Genomic DNA, 22,736 nt, shown 5'->3' on the forward strand with positions numbered 1-22,736 from the left:
CTTCCGAGTATTTGCAATGACAAACTAAATGTGTGAGATTTTCAGATTCAAGATTACAAGAAGAACATTGTGGTGAGATGTGTTTTCAAACTTATTAAGGAAAGCATTACATGGATAATACCTGTGCAGTATTTTACATTAATTTCCTTTACCTTATATTGGCAGTAAAAACTTATTACTTGCTGACCAGAATTAATCAATTGAGGTTCAGCACAGACCTTATTTCAGACTTTTAACCAAAACCCATTGACTTCGGGACGATCAAACCGGAAAGGCTTAAATGCTAACTCGTTTCCGGGTTTTGGCATACAAAATGACGTAATCCCTGCGTCACTTTATATGGCCGGCAACCGGATAAATGGCATCACGCGTCAATGTTAAAATATTCCATCTGTTCATGTATGCAGCAATCTAGGCAATTTCTCTTTTGATTTTATATATTTTTAAAGCTATGTTGTATCAAACGGGTCGGTGCGACACCGCTATAATCCTTCCGAAGAGGTCACGCCATGACGTATCGATCTTCTATTGGTCACACGTCGTTACGTGAAACGGATTCGCAGGTCAGAGTTCACCAAATTTGAACTTTGGAACGCAGCGTAATGCGAAACTTCTTCGGATGAATCTTGCGTTTCCGGTGTCCAGCGTCCACATAAGTATGAATGGAAGTCAGTGGAACGAGAAGTGTAGAGTGACCGCCCCTTGAGGTAAAAAGGAGAGGCAACAGGGCTAGTAACATCTTTAATCCCTTCATAATTTTTTATTTGATTTAATCTAGCCGTCATATCGCCTTTTCAGGTTGTTAAACAGCGTTGAATCATTGACAGTTTTATTTAGTTTCATTCTGTACACGTATTTGGATGTATATGAGGTGTAAATAAAAGTCACCGTGGTGTAAGGAGTAGGAAGACATCCAGTTATTCGGTTAGTAAACACGTGTATCATTTTCCTAGACCTGTCCAAACTCTTCAACTCCCTGAGCTGAGTGGGTGTTAGAGCAGGAAAAACACTAACATTCGCAGGGCACGGTGTTCTCCATGAGCCGGGAATTAACAAACAGCTTTCCACCCCTGGCCCTATAATACCATGTCCTGCTCATGTTTTCCCTGCTCTAAGACACCCACTTCAGCTCAGGAAGGACTGCTAATCAGCTGATTGGTTAAATCAGGAGTGTTTGAGCAGGATTGTGACTGCAGTTTCAGGTTTTCACTGCTCCAAAGCTGCATGAGCACTACTTCCGGCAGGTTTGCTAACTAGCATGCAAGCTTGGCTGTATTTGGAGCAGATAAAACTTGAAAAGTTGAAGGGCATGTGTGTCTGCAGGCTTTTATTCAAACCAAAAAGGCAAAGTTCAACTGATGAAACAGGTTGAATCAGGTGCGACTCGTGGAATGAAAATATGCAGCCATGCTGGCTTTTTTGTGGATAAGATTGATTGTAGAGGTATTCCAGGAACTGAACTGGGAACCCAGTCCTTGAGCATTAAGTGCTTTTCGTTCAGTATTGGTGAACTTAAATAAAACAAAGCGTTTGTATGATTCCCCTCCCCCCCTTCTTTTCCAGGTCTGAAGATGCTTGGTGTTGGACCTCTTGCCGGTTATAGGACATCGTGGCGCATGCTGAGAATCACTCCACGTGCCAGCCAAAATCCATGCCCTTATGACTTGTTATATTATATACCGAGGGTGTATAGCTGTTACACACTACACACAAATAAGTGTCAAAATATGAAACATGCACACTTCAAGAGTCCTCATTCTGGAGCACTTCTGCCACAATCATTTGAGCAGCAGCGAGCTACATTTTCTCAGGACAATACCCAACCTCCAAAGTCTAGTTTTTCAGCCAGGATAAAGCTCCGAACACGACTGGCCATGACATTACTTGTTGGAGGTGCTATAATTGGTACCTGGTGGTATGTGCATGAGGAAAAACAGCAGAAGCTACAGGTGCAGAGGATAGAGCAGTTGAGGAAAGTGGCCATAGGCCAAGGAGACTTCTGCTTGCTGGACCACACCGGTCAGCGACGGACCAAAAGGGACTTCTTGGGGCAGTGGGTGCTCATGTACTTCGGCTTCACGCACTGCCCTGATATCTGCCCTGATGAGCTGGAAAAGATGAGCAGTGTGGTAAAGCTGCTGGATGAGTCAAACCTGCCCCATGTGCAGCCATTGTTTATAACCGTTGATCCTGAAAGAGATGATGTGGCTGCCATGGCCAAGTACATCAGAGATTTTCACCCACGTCTGATCGGATTGACGGGCACACCTGAGGAGGTAAAAGAAGCTGGACAGGCTTACCGGGTTTATGCAAGCGCTGGACCCAAGGATGAAGATGGAGATTATATCGTGGACCACACCATCCTTATATATCTCATTAATCCGGATGGCCTTTTCCTGGACTATTATAACCGAATGAAAAATGCCATGCAGATTGCTGAAAGCATTCGTCAGCATATGAAGAATTATGTGACGTTATTCCCTGACCAGCGTTAAGTGTGATACAGGAAGATTTGATCACATTTTGCAAACTAAAGTGTACCTGGATATGAGAGATGGACTAGGCACTGAGTAAATAAGCAGCAAATAGAAACAGGCTAAATAAGTTAAATTTAAATAGGGCTGACATTTTTAAAATGTGCCACTGATCAACTTAAATATTTATGCTGGTCTTATTTTTTTTTTTTTAATTATCATCAAAATAATGTAAGTAGTTGTTTGAGGTTCTGTAAGATCTCTGAACAGTTTATCCAAATGATCCAAAACAAGATGAATAATAAAAAAAGAAATTCTACATTTTCCGGAAATGATGCATGTTCTTTATCACCTTTTTTGATAAGAGAGAAACATCTAAAATTTATAATCAGTATAAATGTAATATAGCACAAATCAAAGGTTTAGGTATGCAGGTGCACTTTTTTTAATGCTTTAAAGAGATAGTAATATACAAGAGCCATTAGAAAGTGACACAAATGACATTAAAATAATACAAACGTGCATAATGAACATCTCATACACAAATTACTATATTTCCCCAAAACTGCACTTAAGCCTTACTTTCAAAATGTTATATTGGTGTGCACTTTATAGTTATAGGCTGAATAAATTCACACAGAAGGACCAAATGGAATTGCTCGTATGTTCTAGATTATGTATATAAATGTCCTTTTGCAGTGTTATTCAGACAATGAGCCAAGATGAAGACTTGTGAAAGGTCAGGGAAGGTCAGGCTCCAGGGGGGCACTGTAGATTTTGAGGCGTTCGTGTGCCCTCTGTTCGGTCAGTAATGTCAGGTGAACGGTGTCTATGCTCTCATCAAGTCCAGGGCTCTTATCGATCTCTACAGTGTAGTCATTGGCCTGAAGGGGACACAAGGACACGGGGAGACACGGACACACACAAAATCGCAAACTTTTACTTGCAGGGCTTTCTTACCCAAAGTCAATTACAATATCAGTTACATATGAATGGTGTCACATGATTGACAAACATGAAGGATCAGTTCATAACTGTACAAGAAACTGAGTCAGAGCTGCTTCTTTGGAGTTGTGGTCAACACACATCTGGGAGATTTTTTTTCCAGGGGGGCTTAAAAAAAATCTTAAACTGAATTTTGTATCCAGATTTAAAGTAGCTGAATCATGCACCTGCAGCGTTTCAAAATAAATCAGATTACAATTTTAACTAACCCAATCCCTACATCAAACACAAAACTGAGGTTACACATAGTATGAAGCTGGAAATGTGGCTAATTCAGGTAGGCTAATTTGATTAGCATAATATTTTGTCCAGCACAAAAGCAAGGATATACTGTATATTGTATTTGTCTAATCATTATATTTTGTCAAAAAGATTAAAACGGCCATCAATAAGATGTTCATAAAAGGGCATGATATTCAATACTTAAACACAAACTGCTTTTTAAATACAGTAGGTGAGGTTGTGCCATATTCCAGGCATGTTTCAAGGCACAAGTTTTCACACAAACTGAGCAGTGTTGCATTTAATTCTTGCACCTGTGATTGGGGAAGAAAATAAATAAATAAAAAATGTTCATTCCAGTATGATACTTTAAGTTCCGTACTATCCTTTTGCCACTGTTCAAGGTATCACAATAAACACCGTAACCATCACATTCAGAACCACAGTATTTTATTTTAAGTAGGGTTTGCAGTTTAATCAGTACTACCTGTATCTGTGTTTTTCCCCCTTTGGGTCACTGGGAAGTGACAAGCTAGTTACTGCAGGTAAATGAATAAAAATTAATCTAAAATTAATTTACTGCATAAATAATTAAAATAAAATCCTCTTAAATCCTCGAGAAAAAGGATTTTGTAGTGTGAGAAACTTTGAGAGGTATTTGTGTAGGGTACCCAAGCACCTTAATTAAAAAGGTAAGAGAGTCAGTATTACTACAGTGAGTTTTTACAGATGTCCCTGCAGAGCTCCAACTACACAGCAATTTATATAATATTTTTAAATAATGAATTTGTAATTTAATCTAGTTTAAATTAGTTAAAAATTCTGAGAAGTAATGTGTTGTTACTTGTCCCTCTTAGTTCTCAGATAGGTGGATGAGGCCCCCAAAACTAATCAAACCACTTATTCCATTTTGAAGCATTAATATCAGTATGTCTCACTATTATAATCTTTTCACATACTAAACTGGAATCAGCCTCATCTAATGAACATAGTGTGTGTGTGAGTGTGTGTGTGAGGTCGCACGCACACATGTACTAACCAGCTGAAGAGAAGCCAGCATGTATCTACAGGCTTCTGTGTTGTCCATGCCTTTGACAAGCGATGCAAACGATCGTCTCACCCCAACAGCACCAAGTGCATGGACAATCCGATCCCCATAGTCATGAATGTCAAAAACCTCACGGTCCTCCTGGACAACAGAGCACCACCGACTGAATCAGCTGAATGCATTACATTTTTATTTTAAACAAGAAATTAAACACTAAAGGTGATTTTAACAACACGGAAACTTCCTCAAATTAACATGATTTTATCATACTATCAAGATTTATTAAAACAGAATTTCTCAGGTCATTTAGTCCTGAAACATAAAATAAAGATGAAATAGAAAATGTAAAAAATTAGCAGCATTTGCACAAATAAAAGTACATGCTCTCTCTCTCGTATGCATTTATACAATGGTGCTTGAAAGTTTGTGAACCCTTTAGAATGTCCTACATCTCTGCACACACACGACCTAAACCATCATCAGATTTTCACACAAGTCCTAAAAGTAAACAAAGACAACCCAATTAACCTAATGAGACAAAAATATTACACTTGGTTATTTAGTTATTGAGGAAAATGATCCAATAATGCATATCTGTGAGTGGCAAAACTATGTGAATCTCTAGGATTAGCAGTTTAATTTGACGGTAAAATTAAAGTCCGGTGTTTTCAATCAATAGGATGATCAGGTGTGAGGGAGCACCCGGTTTTATTTAAAGAACAGGGATCTATCAGTCTGATCTTCACAACACGTTTGTGGTAGTGTATCGTGGCACGAACAAAGGAGATTTCTGAGGACCTCAGGAAAAGAGTTGTTGTTGCTCATCAGACTGGAAAAGGTTACAAAATTATCTCTAAAGAGTTTGGGCTCCACCAATCCAGTCAGACAGATTGTGTAATAGTTTTGTCCCATCTGTTTAGTTGGGTTCTCTGTGTCTACATTTAGGACTTGCGTGAAAATCTGATGATTTAGGTCACACTTATGCAGAAATATAGAAAATTCTAAAGTGTTCACAAACTTTCAGGCACCACTGTACCCGTTACATTTATACTTCTACATGTGAGCCTTTAAGATGAATCCTACACAAGCAATTGGATTTTTGGACTTCCATATGGATTTACATAACTACATAAGGTTTCTTTATATTAGTTATGTAAAACACTTCTCCAATAATATTTTAAATACAGTAAAATACAACTGCATAACAGTAGATCCTAACGGTGGTATAGAGCACAGGTTCCCTGGTTCTGTGCATGTTAGTGGTTTCCCTGCTCTAACGCAAACATACTTCAACTCAGGACAAACTGTTAATTAGCTGATTAGTTGGATCAGGAATTTTAGAGCGGGGAAAACACTAACGTGCATGAAAAGGGGTACTCCAGGCCTAGGGTTTGGAACCAGTGGTATACGTCAACATGGACTTTATTGCTAAGTAGTAAACAGAACACGAGTCAAAATGGCAAGATATACTGCAGATAAAGGAAAAAAGCTTACACGCTAGACTTGCCACGATATAATTTTCACATCAGTATGATAACCCTTTTTCAAACCAGTAATACAGGGCTACGGCAACAATTTTTTTTTAGGAGTACTTGTGCTCCTGAATACAAAAATTTAGGAGCACAGTTGAAGTTTAGTTTTTTTTTTTTTTTCTTTAGAGATGGTAAAGTGCTATAATATAACACACACGTAGGCATGAGAAAACTTGAGCTCATCAATTATGACAGAATTTAGGAACATAGTGTGAGCCATGACACATTAATTTTCCTTCTGATAAACTAAATTTAATATTTTCAGTTAATTTTACAGACTGTATGCAAAAAACAACCACCGTTAACCTGTTCCACCTTGTAAACAAATACAATAAACATCAATGTTCAGTGTTTGAAGTCTGCTCCTCTTAAATATATTTAAAGCTGCACTATTAGACATTTCCACTGTCATGGTTCTGGTCTGGAGTCAGTTCTCGAACCGCTCTGTGTATATTGTGTATATATCTGAATAATCTCACATAGGACGTGATTGGGTGAGTTCATTTACCCGTCAGATGCAAAGCGCTTTAGTTTAATGGTGTTCATTAGGGACGCACTGATCAGGATTTTTACAGCCGATACCGATCCAGATACCAATCTTTTTTTGTTTATACTTTAATCATAAACAGTTAAATGTAAGCTCTCTGCTCATGGTCACTGTTAATTTAATTAAAATAATAGCAATGAGAAATACTGTTGGCTAATTGATAAATAAACAAGCATAAAATATTTATTTTTTAAATATTTTAAACAATAGAGAGTCCTAATTAAAAGTAGATTAACACAAACATGATTCATATTAGGAAATAGACTAATAGCTTTCTAAGGACATAGCAAACTAAGCTTAATGTCAAATTGATATTAAATGCAACCCATAGTAACTAAACATTATTTCATTTCTCATTTTATGAATTAATTATAATATCTATTTTTTTTATATTAAATTATTTATTTATAACTAAGCACATTTTCTGTCTTTACATTTTATTAGTTTTTTTTTTTTTTTTTTTTTCAGTTTTAGATCGGTCCCCCAGTACAGTGTTGCCATGTCTGCTGATAATATTGTGTATTATGGGGGATTAAATTAAAACATGAAAACTGGAGTTGATTTTCTAGTGATATCTGCCAACCGTGAGTTTAAATGAAGTGAATGCTCTGTCTGTTAGAGTTAGTGAAGGAGAGAGCGGCAGCATACTGTATGTTTACAGACTGAACAGTTGCTACTCTTGATTATGATTGTTGAGGAATTATTTAATAAAGTAGTCTGAATTACATCCCACCTTGTAGCGTTAGCATCATTATTCAATTTACTTGCTGTGTGTCTACACGAGCAGGTCACAGTCGCGGGTTCAGGTCATTTTGCGGGATCAATAAAAGATGGCGGTTTGTGAGATTGGGAAGTCATAATGGCTTCTTTGCAGTATTTCCACACTTGTTCGGTTGACTGAGGTGATGAAAAGCAGTGCGAAAGTAACTGTTGCATGGTGTAGATGCATTTTGGAGTTGAAATTTTTATTCCGATTGTATTATACCACTTTGAACAGGTCACTCGCACCAGTGCGCCTAAATATTTTTTCACAGTCACACAAAGTAGTTTTCAGTAACAAATGCTACAAAAATGGTTGCACTGTAGAGTCAATGTGTGTACTGTGGTGTAATTTTCGGTACACAGTAGCCTACATAAAAATCTTACCAAATTGTTTGTTGTTTACCAAACCTCTAACAACACACCAAACATAGGCTTTGTATAAAACGAACATGCCGAACAACAAATATAGATATATTTGTACAGTCGAGCTCCTCTTTTAGGAATCAAGCGTTCAGTCCTTTCAATAAATGGCCTCCGGTTTGTCTTCTAAATGCGGTTAGATAGATAGCTTCACAGAGTTCTGTTTAATATTTTACATGTTTGTGCTGCCCCTCTGACCTCAGACAGTTGTTCCAGTCAGTTTAACGTAATGTCCTCCATCAGCACGCGTGCTATGATGCCTGTGTAGTTTTGACGAGTCGGTAATTAACTTTCAATGCATTAATTCAATGCGTAAATTTCATTAGGCGACTATACATTATATAAGGCTGTTCTAGTCGTTAGAATATTGATATGGGAACTTTTGTTATCAAGTAAGTGTCATTCATAAGGTTTCCCCCTTTAAACCGGTATAAAATTATATCCCTCATAACCGGTATAACCGTACACCATGGCAAACCTAATACATACAGTCCCACTGTGTGATCCTGATGAACCTCACCCCAATGCCAGTTTGTATGAAAGTACGAGTTCTCCCTACACAGTTCATTTATTACCTGAGCCAAGAGCCGAGGGTTGATCTCGTCCTCCCACTCCTTTACCCTGCGAGACAGAGTGGTCTCCTGAGCGTACTTCTGGGAGTTGGCTAGGAACAACTCCTATGGCCAGAGAGGACACAGTCAGAAGCACACATGCATGTACTACCTAGTCAGCATCACAACAGTCCAGGGAATATAATCTGAGCTGTATCCCTGGAGCAAAACATAACTCCAACTCTTAATTTTATAGCAAAGTAAATGGCTGTTTAATCTGGCTAAACAGTCAGGTTTAAACAGTAACCTTCATCACTGCTTGGCCCTCCAACAGATTAACAGTTGCATAAAATGATTTAAAACCACTCAATTTGTCATGACAACGCTGAACGTGGACCAATCTGGAAGAAATCTCTTAAGTATTACAAGGCTATGCATACCACACTCTTTTTGAGCAAGTCCTCATAATTAATCCGGCCCATCTGTGAGTCTAGGAACAAAGAGGAAAGATGAACATTTCATAGTTCTAAAAAAAACAAGCATTCATGCTTATGAGAACTAGACTGAACCTGCATACATTACCAGTGAAAATTGGATCATGTTCACTAATAATGTCTCCAGGTGCATGATCTTCAAGCAAATTCTCATTTTCATGATCTGAGAAGTTATCACCTGGATAAAAGAAATCTCATTTATGAAATGGACAAAAAAAAAAAAAAAAAAAAAAAAAAAAAAAAAAAAGAGAACTAGTCATTTATTATTAACTCCAGGGCAAATCTAACTGATCTGTTTTAAGAAGCTGTACATGTATATGCTTGTTTCTCTCACCATCCAAGTCTGGATCTCGGACCACCTCATCTTTATCCTCTTGATTCTCTGGCTCCAAGTAAGTTCTTCTCAGCACGTCATCAGATAGGTACACACCCTGTAACAAGCATAGGATTATACATGTCCAACAAACACATGTACACATTCCAAAGTGCAATTTTCATAAAGACAAATGCATTATCCACAGGACATTCTAATACTACAAGTATACCGTTTTTCTTAGAACCTTCTTCCGCAATTTAAGCTGCTGACCCATCTTGTCAAGGTAGATGTAGTTGAATTCTATAAAGGAAAAATGCAATATGATCATTCAAGCCGAACAGACTGTAGAGAGCAGTTGTACATGTTGTTCAGAAAATTTACCAGGATAAAAAGGTCCATGCTTAAGCTTGCGGTCCATGCTCTCATCTACAGGAAAAGAGAAGTGGAAACATTAGAAGCATTAGATAGTTTAATCTCTCAAAAGGACACAGCCACAGCACAATATATACTACTACACTATATGGCCAAAAGTTTGTGGACACCTGACCATTACACCCATATGTGTTGTTGAACATCCCATTCCCGATTTAGGCTCCCTTTGCGCGGTTATAATAAGCTCCACTCTTCTGGGAAGGCTTTCCACTAGATTTTGGAACGTGGCTGTGGGGATGTGTATTCATTCAGCTACAAGAGAGTTAGTGAGGTCAAGCATTGATGTGTGATGAGGGTCCAGTTCCAGTTCATCCCAAAGGTGTTCAGTGGGGTTGAGATCAGGGCTCTGTGCAGGACACTCAAGTTCTTCCACTCCAACCATAACACCGTGTTTTCATGGAGCTCACTTTGTGCAACAGGGGCATCATCATCTTGGAACCGGTTTGGGCCTCTTAGTTCCAGTGAAGGGAAACTAAAGCTATAGCACACAAAGAAATTCTATACAATTGTGTGCTTCCAATATATGGGTGTGATGGTCAAGTGCCCACAAACTTTTGGCCATATAGTCTGTACACACACACACACACACACACACACACACACACACAAGTTTTTAGCATAAAGAAGTGACAATTTATTTAGTTCCAGTCCTTTTTAAAGTGATTTAAAATTTCTGTGTTGTGAGAAATACAAATGAAAATGATCTAATATTTTCCTTCTTAAAACCCATTCACAAACGAATTCTTACATCAAGAGGAAGCGGTGGACGACAGTGAATGTGAATTTTTAATTAATTTTGGCAATAATTGGCTGGTATACTATTTTAATTCATGTTAATCCCATAATACACGCTGCCATATTAAAAAAGGCTTACTACCTGTAAGATATCCAGTGCTCTCTGAAAGTATTGGAACAGCAAGACCAATTATTTTGTTTCTGCGATGCATTTGGACATTTGGGTTTCAGGTCAAAAGAGGAATAAGAGGCAACAGATCAGAATTACAGCTTTCATTTCCTGATATTTATATCTAGACTTGTTAAACATGGGACCTGTTGTTTAAACCCACCCATTTTTCAAGCGACCTAAAATATTGGAGCATGACAAGTGTTTATTGTTGCCATTGTGTACCCTGTTAGATTGACAGTTTAAACAGTTAATAGCTCTGAATGTCTAATCTTGGTTTGAAACCTGGATTTCACCTGTGAAGACTGAATTTGTTGTTAAAAAGGATAAACCAATATAAAGACTAGAAGGAGAAATGCAAGCCATTTCCAAGCTGAGAAAAGAGAGAAAAATCTATCAGAGCCATTGCGCAATCATTGGGCATAGCCAATTCAACAATTTGGAATGTCCTGAAAAAGAAAGAAACCACTGGTGTAGTAACAACCAGACATCAAACAGGTCGGCCAAGGAAAACAACAGCAGCTGCTGACAAACACAGAGAGCTGTGAAGAAAAACCCCAAAAACAACAGTTAGTGACACCATCAACAACCTCCACAGGGCAGGGGTGAAGGTTTCACAATCCACAGTTCGAAGACGACGTCGAGAGCAGAAATATAGAGGCCATACAACAAGATGCAAGCCTCACATCAGCAGTAAGAAGCAAAGCGAGACTGGAATTCACAAAGAAATACAGAGATAAGCACAAAACTTCTTGAACCTAGAGTGACTTCTACCAAAGTGATGGAAAGGCGAGAAAGATAGGATCTGCTCATGATCCAAAACATACGAGTTCCTCTGGTCAGGCATGGTGGAGGTAGTGTCATGGCAAGTGGAACAGACTTTATTGATGATGGTAGTAGCAGAATGAATTCAGAAGTCTACAGAAACATTCTGTCCAGTCTTATCGGGAGAAACTTGCAGCAAGACAATGACCCAAAACACACTGCCAACTCAACACAGGACTTCATCAGGGGTAAAAAGTGGAAGGTTTTAGACTGGCCAAGTCAATCACCAGACCTTAATCCAACTGACCAGCATTTCACCCCTGAAAAGGAGACTGAAGGGAGAAGAGTCACAAATGAGGAATGCAGCAGTTTGGTGACGTCAGTGGGTCACAGGCTTCATGCAGTTATTGTAAGCAAGGGATATGCAACCAAAAATTAAGTGTTACTGACCAAGACTATCTGTTCTTATACTATTGTTCACTTAAAAATTTGGTGGTCTGTCACCAAACAGTGCCATGTTCTAAATATCTGGGAAAGAAAGCTGAAATTCTGATCGATCATCTAAAAAAAAAATAAAAAATAAGATAAAAATAAAAAAAATATTGGCCTTGATGTTCCAATACATCCAGAGGGGACTGTATGTTTGGATAATTGTCAGACTAATGATGTGTCATATAGGGTTTAATACTTAGCTACATCCAAACATCGGTGTATTTTTTTTTTTTTGGTATTCTCTTATTGTGTAAAGTGCTTAGAGAAGATGCTTTAAAAGGCACTATATAAAAATAAAGTTTATTCTTGTTATTACATTCAGTATGAGCACTGGGAGTTTGGGTTGGAAATTTATAAATACACTGTACATGTTAATCTCTGATTTATTGCATCACCTTACAAATTTTTCATGCATCATATTTTTTCCTCCATATCATGCAGCCATAGTTGGAATTCAGACAGTAATGACACTCTTGAAAAAAAATTCAGATGTCCTATTAAACACAGACTTACAAGAACTTGTGCACCACCCCCAGAAGTCCTGTAATTTTGAGTTGCCTTTCCTTTTCCTTTTGCCTGATTCATCTAGGCCTGCAGGCACGTTGTAGCACTTCCCTAGAGAAGAAAGAAACTTTCATATACAGCAGTTCAGAGTAGAGGTCGACTGATAGTGGATTTTACACATACCGATAATTAAGTTGTGCAGTACCTGCCGACAACTGACTAATCAACCGACAGTTTTTAATAGTGATACTGAATAAAAACTTTTTTTTATTACAAATGTACTTTACTTATACACACACACACATTATATATATAAATAAATTTCCTTTCATTAATACATATTGAAGTAAATAAAATATATACATCTAAACTGAACCAAAAAGTAATATTCCTAATAAACACCACGAGGCTTCAGGGCTTTCTTTTCTTTTATGTACTGTATAATGACAGTGGACACTTCTCAACCGCTTCGGGAAAAACTATCGGTGTGGATTTTTGCCAGTAACCGATAGTTCCAGTAATCGGTTATCTGTGCCGATTAATCGGAAAAACCGTTAAGAGAGTCAGAAATGCGAGATGTACCACATTACAAATATTTAGGAGAAAAATGCGCAGACACTTCAACAGAAAGAATCTTTTTCACCTGTTTTTAGGCGTTTATCTTCTCCTATATGCACATAGGAGTCATGCCATTTCCAAGGATCCACAGTTTCCTGTAACAATTACATGTATGCATCATAACATTTATGTGCTATTAAAGTGTTTACAATAATGTAACTGGATAGTCCACATCATGCATTGTGATAACCTATGCAGCCTATTTATATCCTTATACAGCAATTTATTTTAAAAAATAATAAAAATCATCATACACTACATGTACACTGTTCAGAAACAGGCTATATCATCAAAACCAGATATTGCAATCTCTCATTCTATATGTTCACAGTTTGTAGATTTGCATCAAGTTTGCAGATTTGCATCAAGCCATGTTAGAAATAAGATTTGCCCATTGTTAAGAACGTTAAAATGTTCCAGGTTGGAACATGTGGGCTTGCTATGATGTAAAAGAAAAAAGAAAAAAAGAAATTAAGAATAATTTTTCAATATCAAAGCAATTCTCTGAAATAAACCAGTGTAAATGTTGCACTCACGCAATCTATTATTTATTTACACTATTGTTTCCCATCTGGACAAACTGGACCTGCTTTAACCTATACCTTATTTTAATTCAGTTAGTGTAATATAAATATAAGTTTAAGGAATATAAACATGAGGAGTTTGGGCTCTCTGCAGATCCTGCAGTTTGCCAACTTCTTACCTGTAGCTGCTTGGGCTCTTCAGCAACCGGACGCACTGTAGGCCTCTCACGCAGCATTCTCTTCACACTGTGGCCCTAAAGGAAATTCAAGACAACCAGGTGATTCCCAACTTTCAAATAGAGTAGAATGTCTCCTTGACGCCTTCCTTCAGTCCTTCAGCCTGTCAGGACGTCTCTCAACATTATCGATGTATCAACTGTTTAAATGCCCTCAGAAGAACTGAGCGCATACGCAGGTGCTTCCTACTCCTAACTGCTAATTATTCCAGTGGTCTAAACTCTCCACCTTCACATAAATATCCACAAAGAAATGAGGTAATAACAGCAAAGAAATTAACAATTATAATTTAAAATAATAGCTATCTATAAAAGTAATAATCATAATTAACAATAAAAAAAATAAAAAAACAATAGTTAAAAATTTAAAATCCTTGGATCAGTTGAATTTTCATAAAGCATGCCCATATTAAAAGTCGGGTGATGAAATAGAATCTAGAGGCAAAAACCTACAACTTTCTAAAATGTTTAACTTTCTAAGGCCATCACCTTTTAACTTTCAAGTGATGTACATGTCCAATGATGTTCAGACTGATGACGTTGAAAAGCAAGTAAGGACATCTTATTTGGCATCAGTGAGAAAAAATGTCAAGGAAATAAAGTGAGGAAAAGCAGTTGATTGCCTTCAGAACAGTACAGGTTTGGCCAGTGATTACTTTGTGGAGGAATGAGATACGCTACAAAAACTAGGTAATGCAGAAAAACTCAAATACAGTATTTTGCTTTGTTAAAGCTGCAGTATCAAGTTCAAAACTGTCTCCTTACCTTACCCTGATTTGCAATGGTAAGCTTACAATAAAGATTTATAATTTGAGCTGTCCGGTAGGATTTAGCAGGAACCGACAGTCATTTGCTGGATATTCTAAACGTATCACCACCACCACAGACATCTGGGGAATCAACCATTATCAAAACCAAGAAACCTCGAACTTCAGAGAGCCTGCAGTCAAAAAGGGAACGCACAGAGCCCGTGCTACAACGAGAGTAAATAAATATCGGCATGGCTTTTGAGAGGTGATGAAAACTCTGAAATCTGAAGGGATTGAAGACTGACGCAGAGATGACTTTTTTCTGCAGAACAGGTAAGACATTTCAGTGGCTCAATAGGGAGCTAGCTAACATTAGCACACTTGTGAGCTTGATTCAGCTAGGTATCGAGTTTCCTATTTTTTGTTGTGGTTGTTGTTTTGCTATGGTCAATGCAGTAAACCGCACTTGTTTTCTGTGAGCTATAAGCAAGGGCAACTCACCTCGACACCAAGAAAACTGTATCTGCCCCCACCTCTGTTGTCAAGTATTGGAGCTAATATACAACCCATACCTCAGTGCCAAAACACAACCCATGGTGATAGAGAGGCAGGAGTTCAGTACTGCAGCTTTAACACACACACACACACACACACACACTTTAGTTCATAAACCAAATTTGTTGGTACCTGATGTCTCTCAACATGCTTGTCAGACTCTGGTTCCACCTCCATATCATTGTTTGTCAGATGAGCAAGCTCCTCACCACCATGGCAATCATCATCATTCTCATAATGATCAACAGCACCAACAGCCTCTGCCCTGTCCTGTCCTAGAGACAAAAATAAAATCCGGGTAATCAACAAAAAACAGGGAACTACTGAATATAAAAATCAGGCACTCTTGTAGCAGAGCAATGCTAGAGGATCTACTGAGCCAGACCAAGCGAACACTACAGCTCATTCTTCCTCACTGCTCATATGCCCCACTGTACACAACAAACTACCACTATGGGCATCACAGAGACCATTACCTGTGTGTCCATTACCTGAAGCCTCTCTGTGGAATTGAACACAAGAGGAACCAAGACCCAGGCGCAGGATTCCCAACGTGTCTGGGGTGAAGTTATTGATCCGAAAATCTTTACAGCTGCCAAGAACCTCTCCCTTAATACTGGAACAAACACAAACTTTTCAAAGGATCTGAATTACTGTTTATTTCTGCATTATTAAGTGCTTTGTTTATTATTCCCTCAGATAGGCTGCACAAATTAAGCACAACAAACTAGATTTTTGAAGATTGAGTTTGTTCAACAGCACCCAAAATGAATGAAACCACAATATAATCGTTATTAAGCATTCTCTATGCATACATAGTACTGTGTTTTCCCCTTATTCTAGCCAGTGGAATTTTTGGAATAAATATTGTTTAGCCTGACTCTTTTTGCTTCTACTGCTTGTCCAGTGAAATGGATCCCAAGTCCAGCAGAATTCCCTACCTAAAGTCAACAAATTAATGCCTTGCAGCTGGTTTTTACCTGAGGAGCGGATACTTTTGTTTTTCATGTGCCTCTACAGGAATCAGAGACTCAGGAGGCAGCCGAACAATCTTCACTGGCTGAAGGAACATAGCAGAGGTAAGATGCAAACATAAACTTTACCTGAGAAGAAGTACTTTTCATTGTGTGCATAATATATACAAGTTACTTATAACTGCCTTATAAAAAGGTATGTGTGAACAATACCAGGTTTACTTGTGAGAACCAGCAAAACTGACCTAAGCTGCACATTTTCATCTTGTGATGCATACGTGTGCACACACAATTTCTGGATACAGACCAGCACAGAATATTATTATTTTTTATATATATATATATATATATATATATATATATATATATATATATATATATATATATATATATATATATATATACATACACATACACACACAGACCTTAGTTTCAGTTACATGAAAATAAGACTTACTTCAGCTGGATCACCTTTCATCTCCACATTGTGAGTACTGGGCTCCTCTCCTATCACATCAAACTGTGTAAGGGCAGAATATACTTCATCATACTGCATGCATGCTTTAACTGAGTTTTCTAAGTCTTTTTACTTGAACTACATAAGATATAGCAACAGGCAACCATTTCAAACAATCAAAATCCATAATGACTATAAAAAGTAATTATCTTAAAGATCCTGTAGCTATATACAGTACTGTGCAGTTTTGAAGAGGTCTTCAGAAATAATTAAATTAAACATTTCCACAGTAGGGCTTGATGTTAAACTAGGGCTGCAACTATCGATTATTTTCATAATTGAATAGTTGGCCAATTATTTTTTTTTTCTATTAATCGGATTGGTGGGGGGGGGGGGGGTACTTTCAGTGCCATTATTTATTTAAATACACACACCAGAATATATATTATTCAACTGCTTGTTTTTTTATCCATAAACAATAATGCATAAATACTTTATATATAAAGTACATATGCATTACTTTTTATGGAAGCAAAACAATCATTGACTTAAACTACAGCCCTAAATTAATAATCAAGACTCCCTTTCACTGCACCTTATGGTTTCTGTTACTGACTGCCTTTAGACATATTGTTTGACTTTTGATCAGTGTTTGAATTTGACATTACAGATCTTACTTGCAATCCCACCGTTTATCACACGTCTAAACCGCGAGTGAGGAGCAACACGACCTCTTTACTAATAGATCACTTCCGTTATAATAAACGACAGAAGTTACACTACAAGCGTAGTACTACAAGCAATTACAACATATAATGATTAAACTTAAATTAAACTAAACCTTTTAAGCAACTCACACCAGTTTCCCCAACCTCTTGAACACAGTGGAGCATTTTGGATATGAACATAAGTTTGTCCTTGTGCATCACTGTTGTGCTTACGTGCTACACAAACTGTGCTTTGTAAAGTTTGATCGTCTTCAGGGTGTTTAATATAAAATGCTCCCCTGCCTTAAAGGACTTGAAGGTCGCACATTTTCTTCCTCAGTCACTTGACAATAACGCCTCCATCCGATGGTCATGTTGGGAATAAAAGGTAACGTTGACAAACAGTAAACTGAAGAAAGTCATAATCGGTGACTCTGGGTATCTGCTAAAGCTAGCGTATGTGCGTATGACGTCATGTGCCACTGACTGGGAAGTGGCTTATACTTCCGGTTAGTAAAAAAACTAATGTGTTCCATTTGAGACGATATTACCTTTCTAAAGTTCATACACTAGACCAGTGGTTCACAAACTTTTGTGAGCTCTGGAGCCCTAGCATATTTCAAACAATTCACAAGGACCCCCTTACTCTCCAACAGTTATAGGCTATATATTAAACAGTCATTTCTTTCTATAATATTATATATATATATATATATATATATAACTTTATTTTATTAATATTCAACATTTATCATATTAACATTGGACATTTAAAATTGAAAACATTGGGTTTTTTTTTTTACATTTTATTGTTGGTGAGACATTTAATTAGACTCTCCGAATTATCTTTTTTATTTTATCCGTCAACGCGACATTTGTCTTGAACTTGTCTACCACTCATAGGTTTTTGTAAATTATCATTTCATTTGTAAATAAATACATCAATGAACGATCGTCAGCTCAGCTAACGTGATATTTGTGATTGCATGTGAATAACCAAATTGGTTACTTTTAAAACATCTCATTTGAATATATTTTGATACATTTAACAAAAAAAAACAAAATTTTATATATATTAGATATAGATATAAATAGATGGATAGAGAGAGAGAGAGAGAGAGAGAGTGTTTTAAAACTATCCCACAGATCCCCTGCAATTACACCACTGACCACTAGGGATCCGTGGACCCTGGGCTGAGAAACACTACACTACGGTACTATGCACTACGGTGCATAGTGTAAGTGTATAGTAAGTCATTTGGGAGACAACTTTAGTATTTACTCTCCGAAGTGTGTTTTCGGAACAGAAGTACTGCAATGAGTAAATGTGCCGCGTGCAGACCAACTAATCGATAATGAGATTCGTTAACAACCGATTCATGTTGTGCTGGTGGTGTTTGCTTTTGTCATAGGACAGAAGTACATCATGCCTGAAGGCACTGGTCTCCTTGACTAATCCCCTTTTGTTTGCTATTTTATCAATGATTTAGACTTTGAAGTGGATTCCGCTAATATACATCTGTATGCTGACAACACAGTGATTTATACTGCAACATAATCTTTAAATCAAGTTCTACTGAACTTACAGAATGCATTCAAATGTTATACAACATTCTTTGTCACAGCTGAAATTGATTTTAAATTAAAAAAAGACAAAATATATGATTTTTAGTCATCATCATTCTAAGGTAACTGATGTGATCATTAAAACTTTAGATGGAACAACCATTGAAAGAGTTAGCTCTTATAAATACTTGGGTATATGGTTGGACGAAAAACTAATCTGTTGAAGAAGCTTAAACCAAAATTGGGGTTCTTTTATCGTTTAAAAAACTGCTTTCCTTATGAGGCTAGAAAGAAAAAAGTACTCTCCACTATTTTAATCTATAATTGATCATGGTGACCTTGTTTATATGCATGCGGCTTCATCTTTATTAAGGAAAATGGACTCTGTCCATCGTGCAGCATTACGCTTTGTTTGTGGGGCAGATTCACATACTCATCACTGCATACTATATGAATCATTGCCTAAGACTTTTGCACAGTTATTAGTTAAATACCTCACAGTCATCCAGATCATTCTCTGTGGTGTCATCAGTTACGCCATCTGCAGAGCCTTGCTTGTCACGTCTATAGGAACAAAATGCAACCATTTTACACCTGTATCTCAGACCAACGACTGATTTAACTAACGGTTTTAACTCTGACCTTTATTATATTACTTTACAATTTAAAAAATCATTCATACATACATACATATCCAATCAGCCAATCATATGTAGCATAATGCATAAAATAAAGCAGAAACAGGTCAAGAGACAGGGCTCAGCATGAACACTCGGACGGCCCTGCGGCTACGCGGCCCTGTACGTAGCAAGCTGTGACACGCTGTGTGTTCTGACTCCTTTAGAACATAGTCAGCATGAACTTTTTCAGCAATCTGTGCTACAGTAGCTCTTCTGTGGGATCGGACCAGTCGAGCTAGCCTTCGCTCCCCATACACATCAATGAAGCTTGGGTGCCCAAGATCCTGTCACCGGTTGTCCTTCCTGGACCACTTTTGGTAGGTACTAACCACTGCAGACCGGAAACACCCCACAAGACCTGCCGTTTTGGAGATGCCCTGACCCAGGCGTCTAGCCATCACAATTTGGCCCTTGTCAAAGTTGCTCAGATCCTTAAGCTTTCCCATTTTTCTAGCTTCAACACACATCAACAGGGCAGTGGTGGCTCTGGGTTACTGTTCAGAAAGTCAGGGGTTTAAGCCCAAATACCACCAAGCGGCCACTGCTGGGCCCTTGAGCAAGGCTCTTAATCCTCTCTGCTCCAAGGCTGTACCCTACTTATTAACAAGCTGGGCTATGAGAAGAAAAGAATTTCACTGTGCTGTAATGTATATGTGACCAAAAAGACTTCTTATAAAAAAAAAAAAAAAGAACCCTTCAGAGCTGACCGTTCGCTTGCTGCCTAATATATCACACCACTTAACAGGTGCCACTGAAATGAGATAATCAATGTTATTCACTTCACCTGTCAGGGGTTATGGCTGATTCTTATCAGTAGCTTTATAAAACTTCCAACATACATTACCTGCGGTTTTTGTTTGAGATGCAGTCCAAAGTTTGAAACACCAAACTGTGAAGTAGTTCAACCTGGAAGGAACATAATGAAATTAATAATTTAAGAAACAAGCAGTGTTTGAGATGTATTGTTTTAGACATAATGTTATCAGTGCCTCAAAGAACCGGTCAAGAATACTGAAAACTGGACATGATTAACTATCATCCAAGACATCCAAGTCTAGTGTCCATCCTACAGCCAGGCTGAAACTCACCTTTCTGCCATAGATGCATGTAGAGCCTTGAATTAACAGTGCTGCTTCAGCAAAGTTCATCATTGTCTTGCCTCCATCAAATGAGATGGTCATTTGGTCCAGCTGCAGAAGACACAGATATCAGCAGCAGAAAAGTCACAGAGTCTAATCCCTGTACAACCACATGCACTGTGTTGTTCATTTACACATAAAACTCTACATGATTTTTTTAATTCAAATGCCAGCACACCCATGTTGTACCCTTGAGCAAGGCCCATAAACACCAACTGTTCAGCTTGTTACTCATCTTGGACTTGAGTAACAAAATATTAAAAGTCTCCTCAATCTTACTAAGTTAATTTAACAAACTTACCTCTTCTAGGTACTCCCCAAGCTGGGTGGCCAGATCAACATCCCAGTTTTTTGTAAGGTCCCGGATGGGCTGTAACAGGTGGGCAAACCTTGTCTCCACAGAATTCATAGCTACAAAGCTGCAAGTCCTTCAAAAGAAAGTCAACATGTCATTTTCTTTTGATATTCATGGCCAGTATTTGGCCATATTTAAACCACTGACTAAACATCTTTAGCTTTCACAAGATATAGCATGTGATATACTTCACCTAAGACAAAAATTTGAGAACACAATACGGGCAAAATATCATGTTGCAATGAGAGAGAGAGAGAGAGAGAGAGAGAGAGAGAGAGACAGAGGGAGAGGGAGGAGGAATTAAAAATCATCTTAGGATGATGTTTTTATGTTATTATTTTTATTATTACAATGATAATATTGTGATATTACAATTTTTATTACAAATTTATTGGTATGACTGCATAAAGCATTTTGAATTTAATTACAAGCATAAACAAAAACATAATGTAATGTTTATGCATAAAATACAGGTGTGTGTGTGTGTGTGTGTGTGTGTGAGAGAGAGAGAGATAAGATTTTTTAAGAAAGAAGTTAACACTAATTGAAAGTGCTCCGTCTGCAGAGTCAGTAAGTTATACAGTCAGAAACAGAAACAGAAACAGAAGTTATGATGGAGGACTTTAACAAACTGTCCAGATATGAGCGAAACACAGCAGAGGTTTAATAAGATGAAATGAAATGAAATGAAATGAAATGAAATGAAATGTTTATGATTTGTATAACACACTGCCGGAGGAATCAGTGTTAATACAGACCTCTAAACACTCAACACAGCACCTCACTCACAGTTCCAGCTAACCCACCTTATAAAGAAGAGAAATCCGATATCCAAGTCAGTGACGAACTGAAACTTGCTCTTTACAGAAAGTTGCAGACTCGATCCTCTTAAACAGAGATAAACAGACAACTGCTCTAAAACACAGCCCGCATAGCTGCCATTTTAAATTTTTTCCCGCCTCAGTGACGCTCACAAGAGGAAGTGACGCCACTTGGAACGGAAGTGCTACCGATAGCTCGGAAGCAGGATAAAGTTTTGTCATGATGTTGCTGTGTCCTTAACCGAGCAAATACATCGGAATATACTTATATACTATGTAAATATATTTAAATATAAATATAATATTTACCTTTGTCGATTTAAACTATCTAATATAAAGATGTAAATGATTCATGTTCAAATGTTTTCTGCTACAACAGTGAAACTCATTCACCTGTCTCTGTGTGTGTGTGCGTGTGTACATGTGTGTATGAAAAAGCTAAGTTGAATTAGTTTGGTCTTTTTCCTCCCCGAGAACCTGTTATTCTGTTACAAAGGAATACATTTACATATATTATAAGCATTGTCAACATTTTAGAAAAATATCCAATCATTGTAATAAAAAAAACTTTCTACGGAAACATTATGATGATGTGTTCCAATATGTATCTTAATTACTTTATTGTTCACTGAGCTCATGTCTTTATTTATTTTTGTCTGTTATTTTTTATCATTACTTTTATTTAACTTATGTAACTAAATTATTCATATTTAGTTTACTACCCCTGTTATTATAGAATATAAAGTGTAATCAATGTGTGTAACTACAAAGCTTACTAATGTTTGGATATGTTAATAAAGTATTGTGTAATATGTATAACCAGCAGTTATTCACCAGAACTGTGTTTCCAACCAAAGCCCTTTAAGCTTGCAAATCAGTGTCAAAAG

At 37.5% G+C, this 22,736-nt stretch overlaps 2 protein-coding genes across 4 annotated transcripts; one reads left to right on the top strand and one right to left on the bottom strand.

Annotated features, from left to right (window-relative positions):
- The first annotated feature begins 564 nt into the window (after positions 1–564).
- LOC128618406 (protein SCO2 homolog, mitochondrial) lies at positions 565–2,795 on the top strand. 2 transcript variants are annotated; one of them, XM_053641982.1, is made up of 2 exons: positions 565–707; positions 1,564–2,795. In XM_053641982.1, exon 2 carries the CDS (start codon positions 1,572–1,574, stop codon positions 2,493–2,495), a length of 924 nt encoding a protein of 307 aa, XP_053497957.1. In that variant the 5' UTR covers positions 565–707; positions 1,564–1,571; the 3' UTR covers positions 2,496–2,795. The 2 variants fall into 2 exon arrangements, with proteins under 2 accessions (XP_053497957.1, XP_053497958.1); XM_053641983.1 differs by lacking the exon at positions 565–707 and adding an exon at positions 720–924.
- Positions 2,796–2,903: 108 nt separating this feature from the next.
- On the bottom strand, positions 2,904–21,962 carry ncaph2 (non-SMC condensin II complex, subunit H2). Of its 2 annotated transcripts, none has more exons than XM_053641981.1 (20): positions 21,835–21,962; positions 20,975–21,101; positions 20,623–20,724; positions 20,379–20,440; positions 19,349–19,418; positions 16,582–16,644; positions 16,131–16,210; positions 15,642–15,766; positions 15,283–15,425; positions 13,790–13,864; positions 13,112–13,181; positions 12,478–12,579; positions 9,753–9,797; positions 9,601–9,671; positions 9,390–9,486; positions 9,144–9,233; positions 9,002–9,051; positions 8,586–8,687; positions 4,741–4,890; positions 2,904–3,358 (listed from the first exon to the last, which is right to left on the bottom strand). In XM_053641981.1, exons 2-20 carry the CDS (start codon positions 21,080–21,082, stop codon positions 3,215–3,217), a joined length of 1,749 nt encoding a protein of 582 aa, XP_053497956.1. In that variant the 5' UTR covers positions 21,083–21,101; positions 21,835–21,962; the 3' UTR covers positions 2,904–3,214. The 2 variants fall into 2 exon arrangements, with proteins under 2 accessions (XP_053497956.1, XP_053497955.1); XM_053641980.1 differs by having other exon boundaries at positions 15,627–15,766.
- Between the last annotated feature and the right edge of the window lie 774 nt (positions 21,963–22,736).

This window comes from Ictalurus furcatus, chromosome 14 (genome assembly GCF_023375685.1).
Source record: "Ictalurus furcatus strain D&B chromosome 14, Billie_1.0, whole genome shotgun sequence".
Lineage (NCBI taxonomy): Eukaryota > Metazoa > Chordata > Actinopteri > Siluriformes > Ictaluridae > Ictalurus > Ictalurus furcatus.

Bases quoted from the DNA above. Each gene is read 5' to 3' on its own strand.
- LOC128618406 (XM_053641982.1), top strand. From the start codon at position 1,572: ATGCTTGGTGTTGGACCTCTTGCCGGTTATAGGACATCGTGGCGCATG.
- ncaph2 (XM_053641980.1), bottom strand. From the start codon at position 21,082: ATGAATTCTGTGGAGACAAGGTTTGCCCACCTGTTACAGCCCATCCGG. The intron at 20,441-20,622 runs GTGAGTTTCAGC...TGTTCCTTCCAG, and splicing joins CATGCATCTATGGCAGAAAG to GTTGAACTACTTCACAGTTT. The intron at 3,359-4,740 runs GTTAGTACATGT...TGTCCCCTTCAG, and splicing joins TGCTGGCTTCTCTTCAGCTG to GCCAATGACTACACTGTAGA.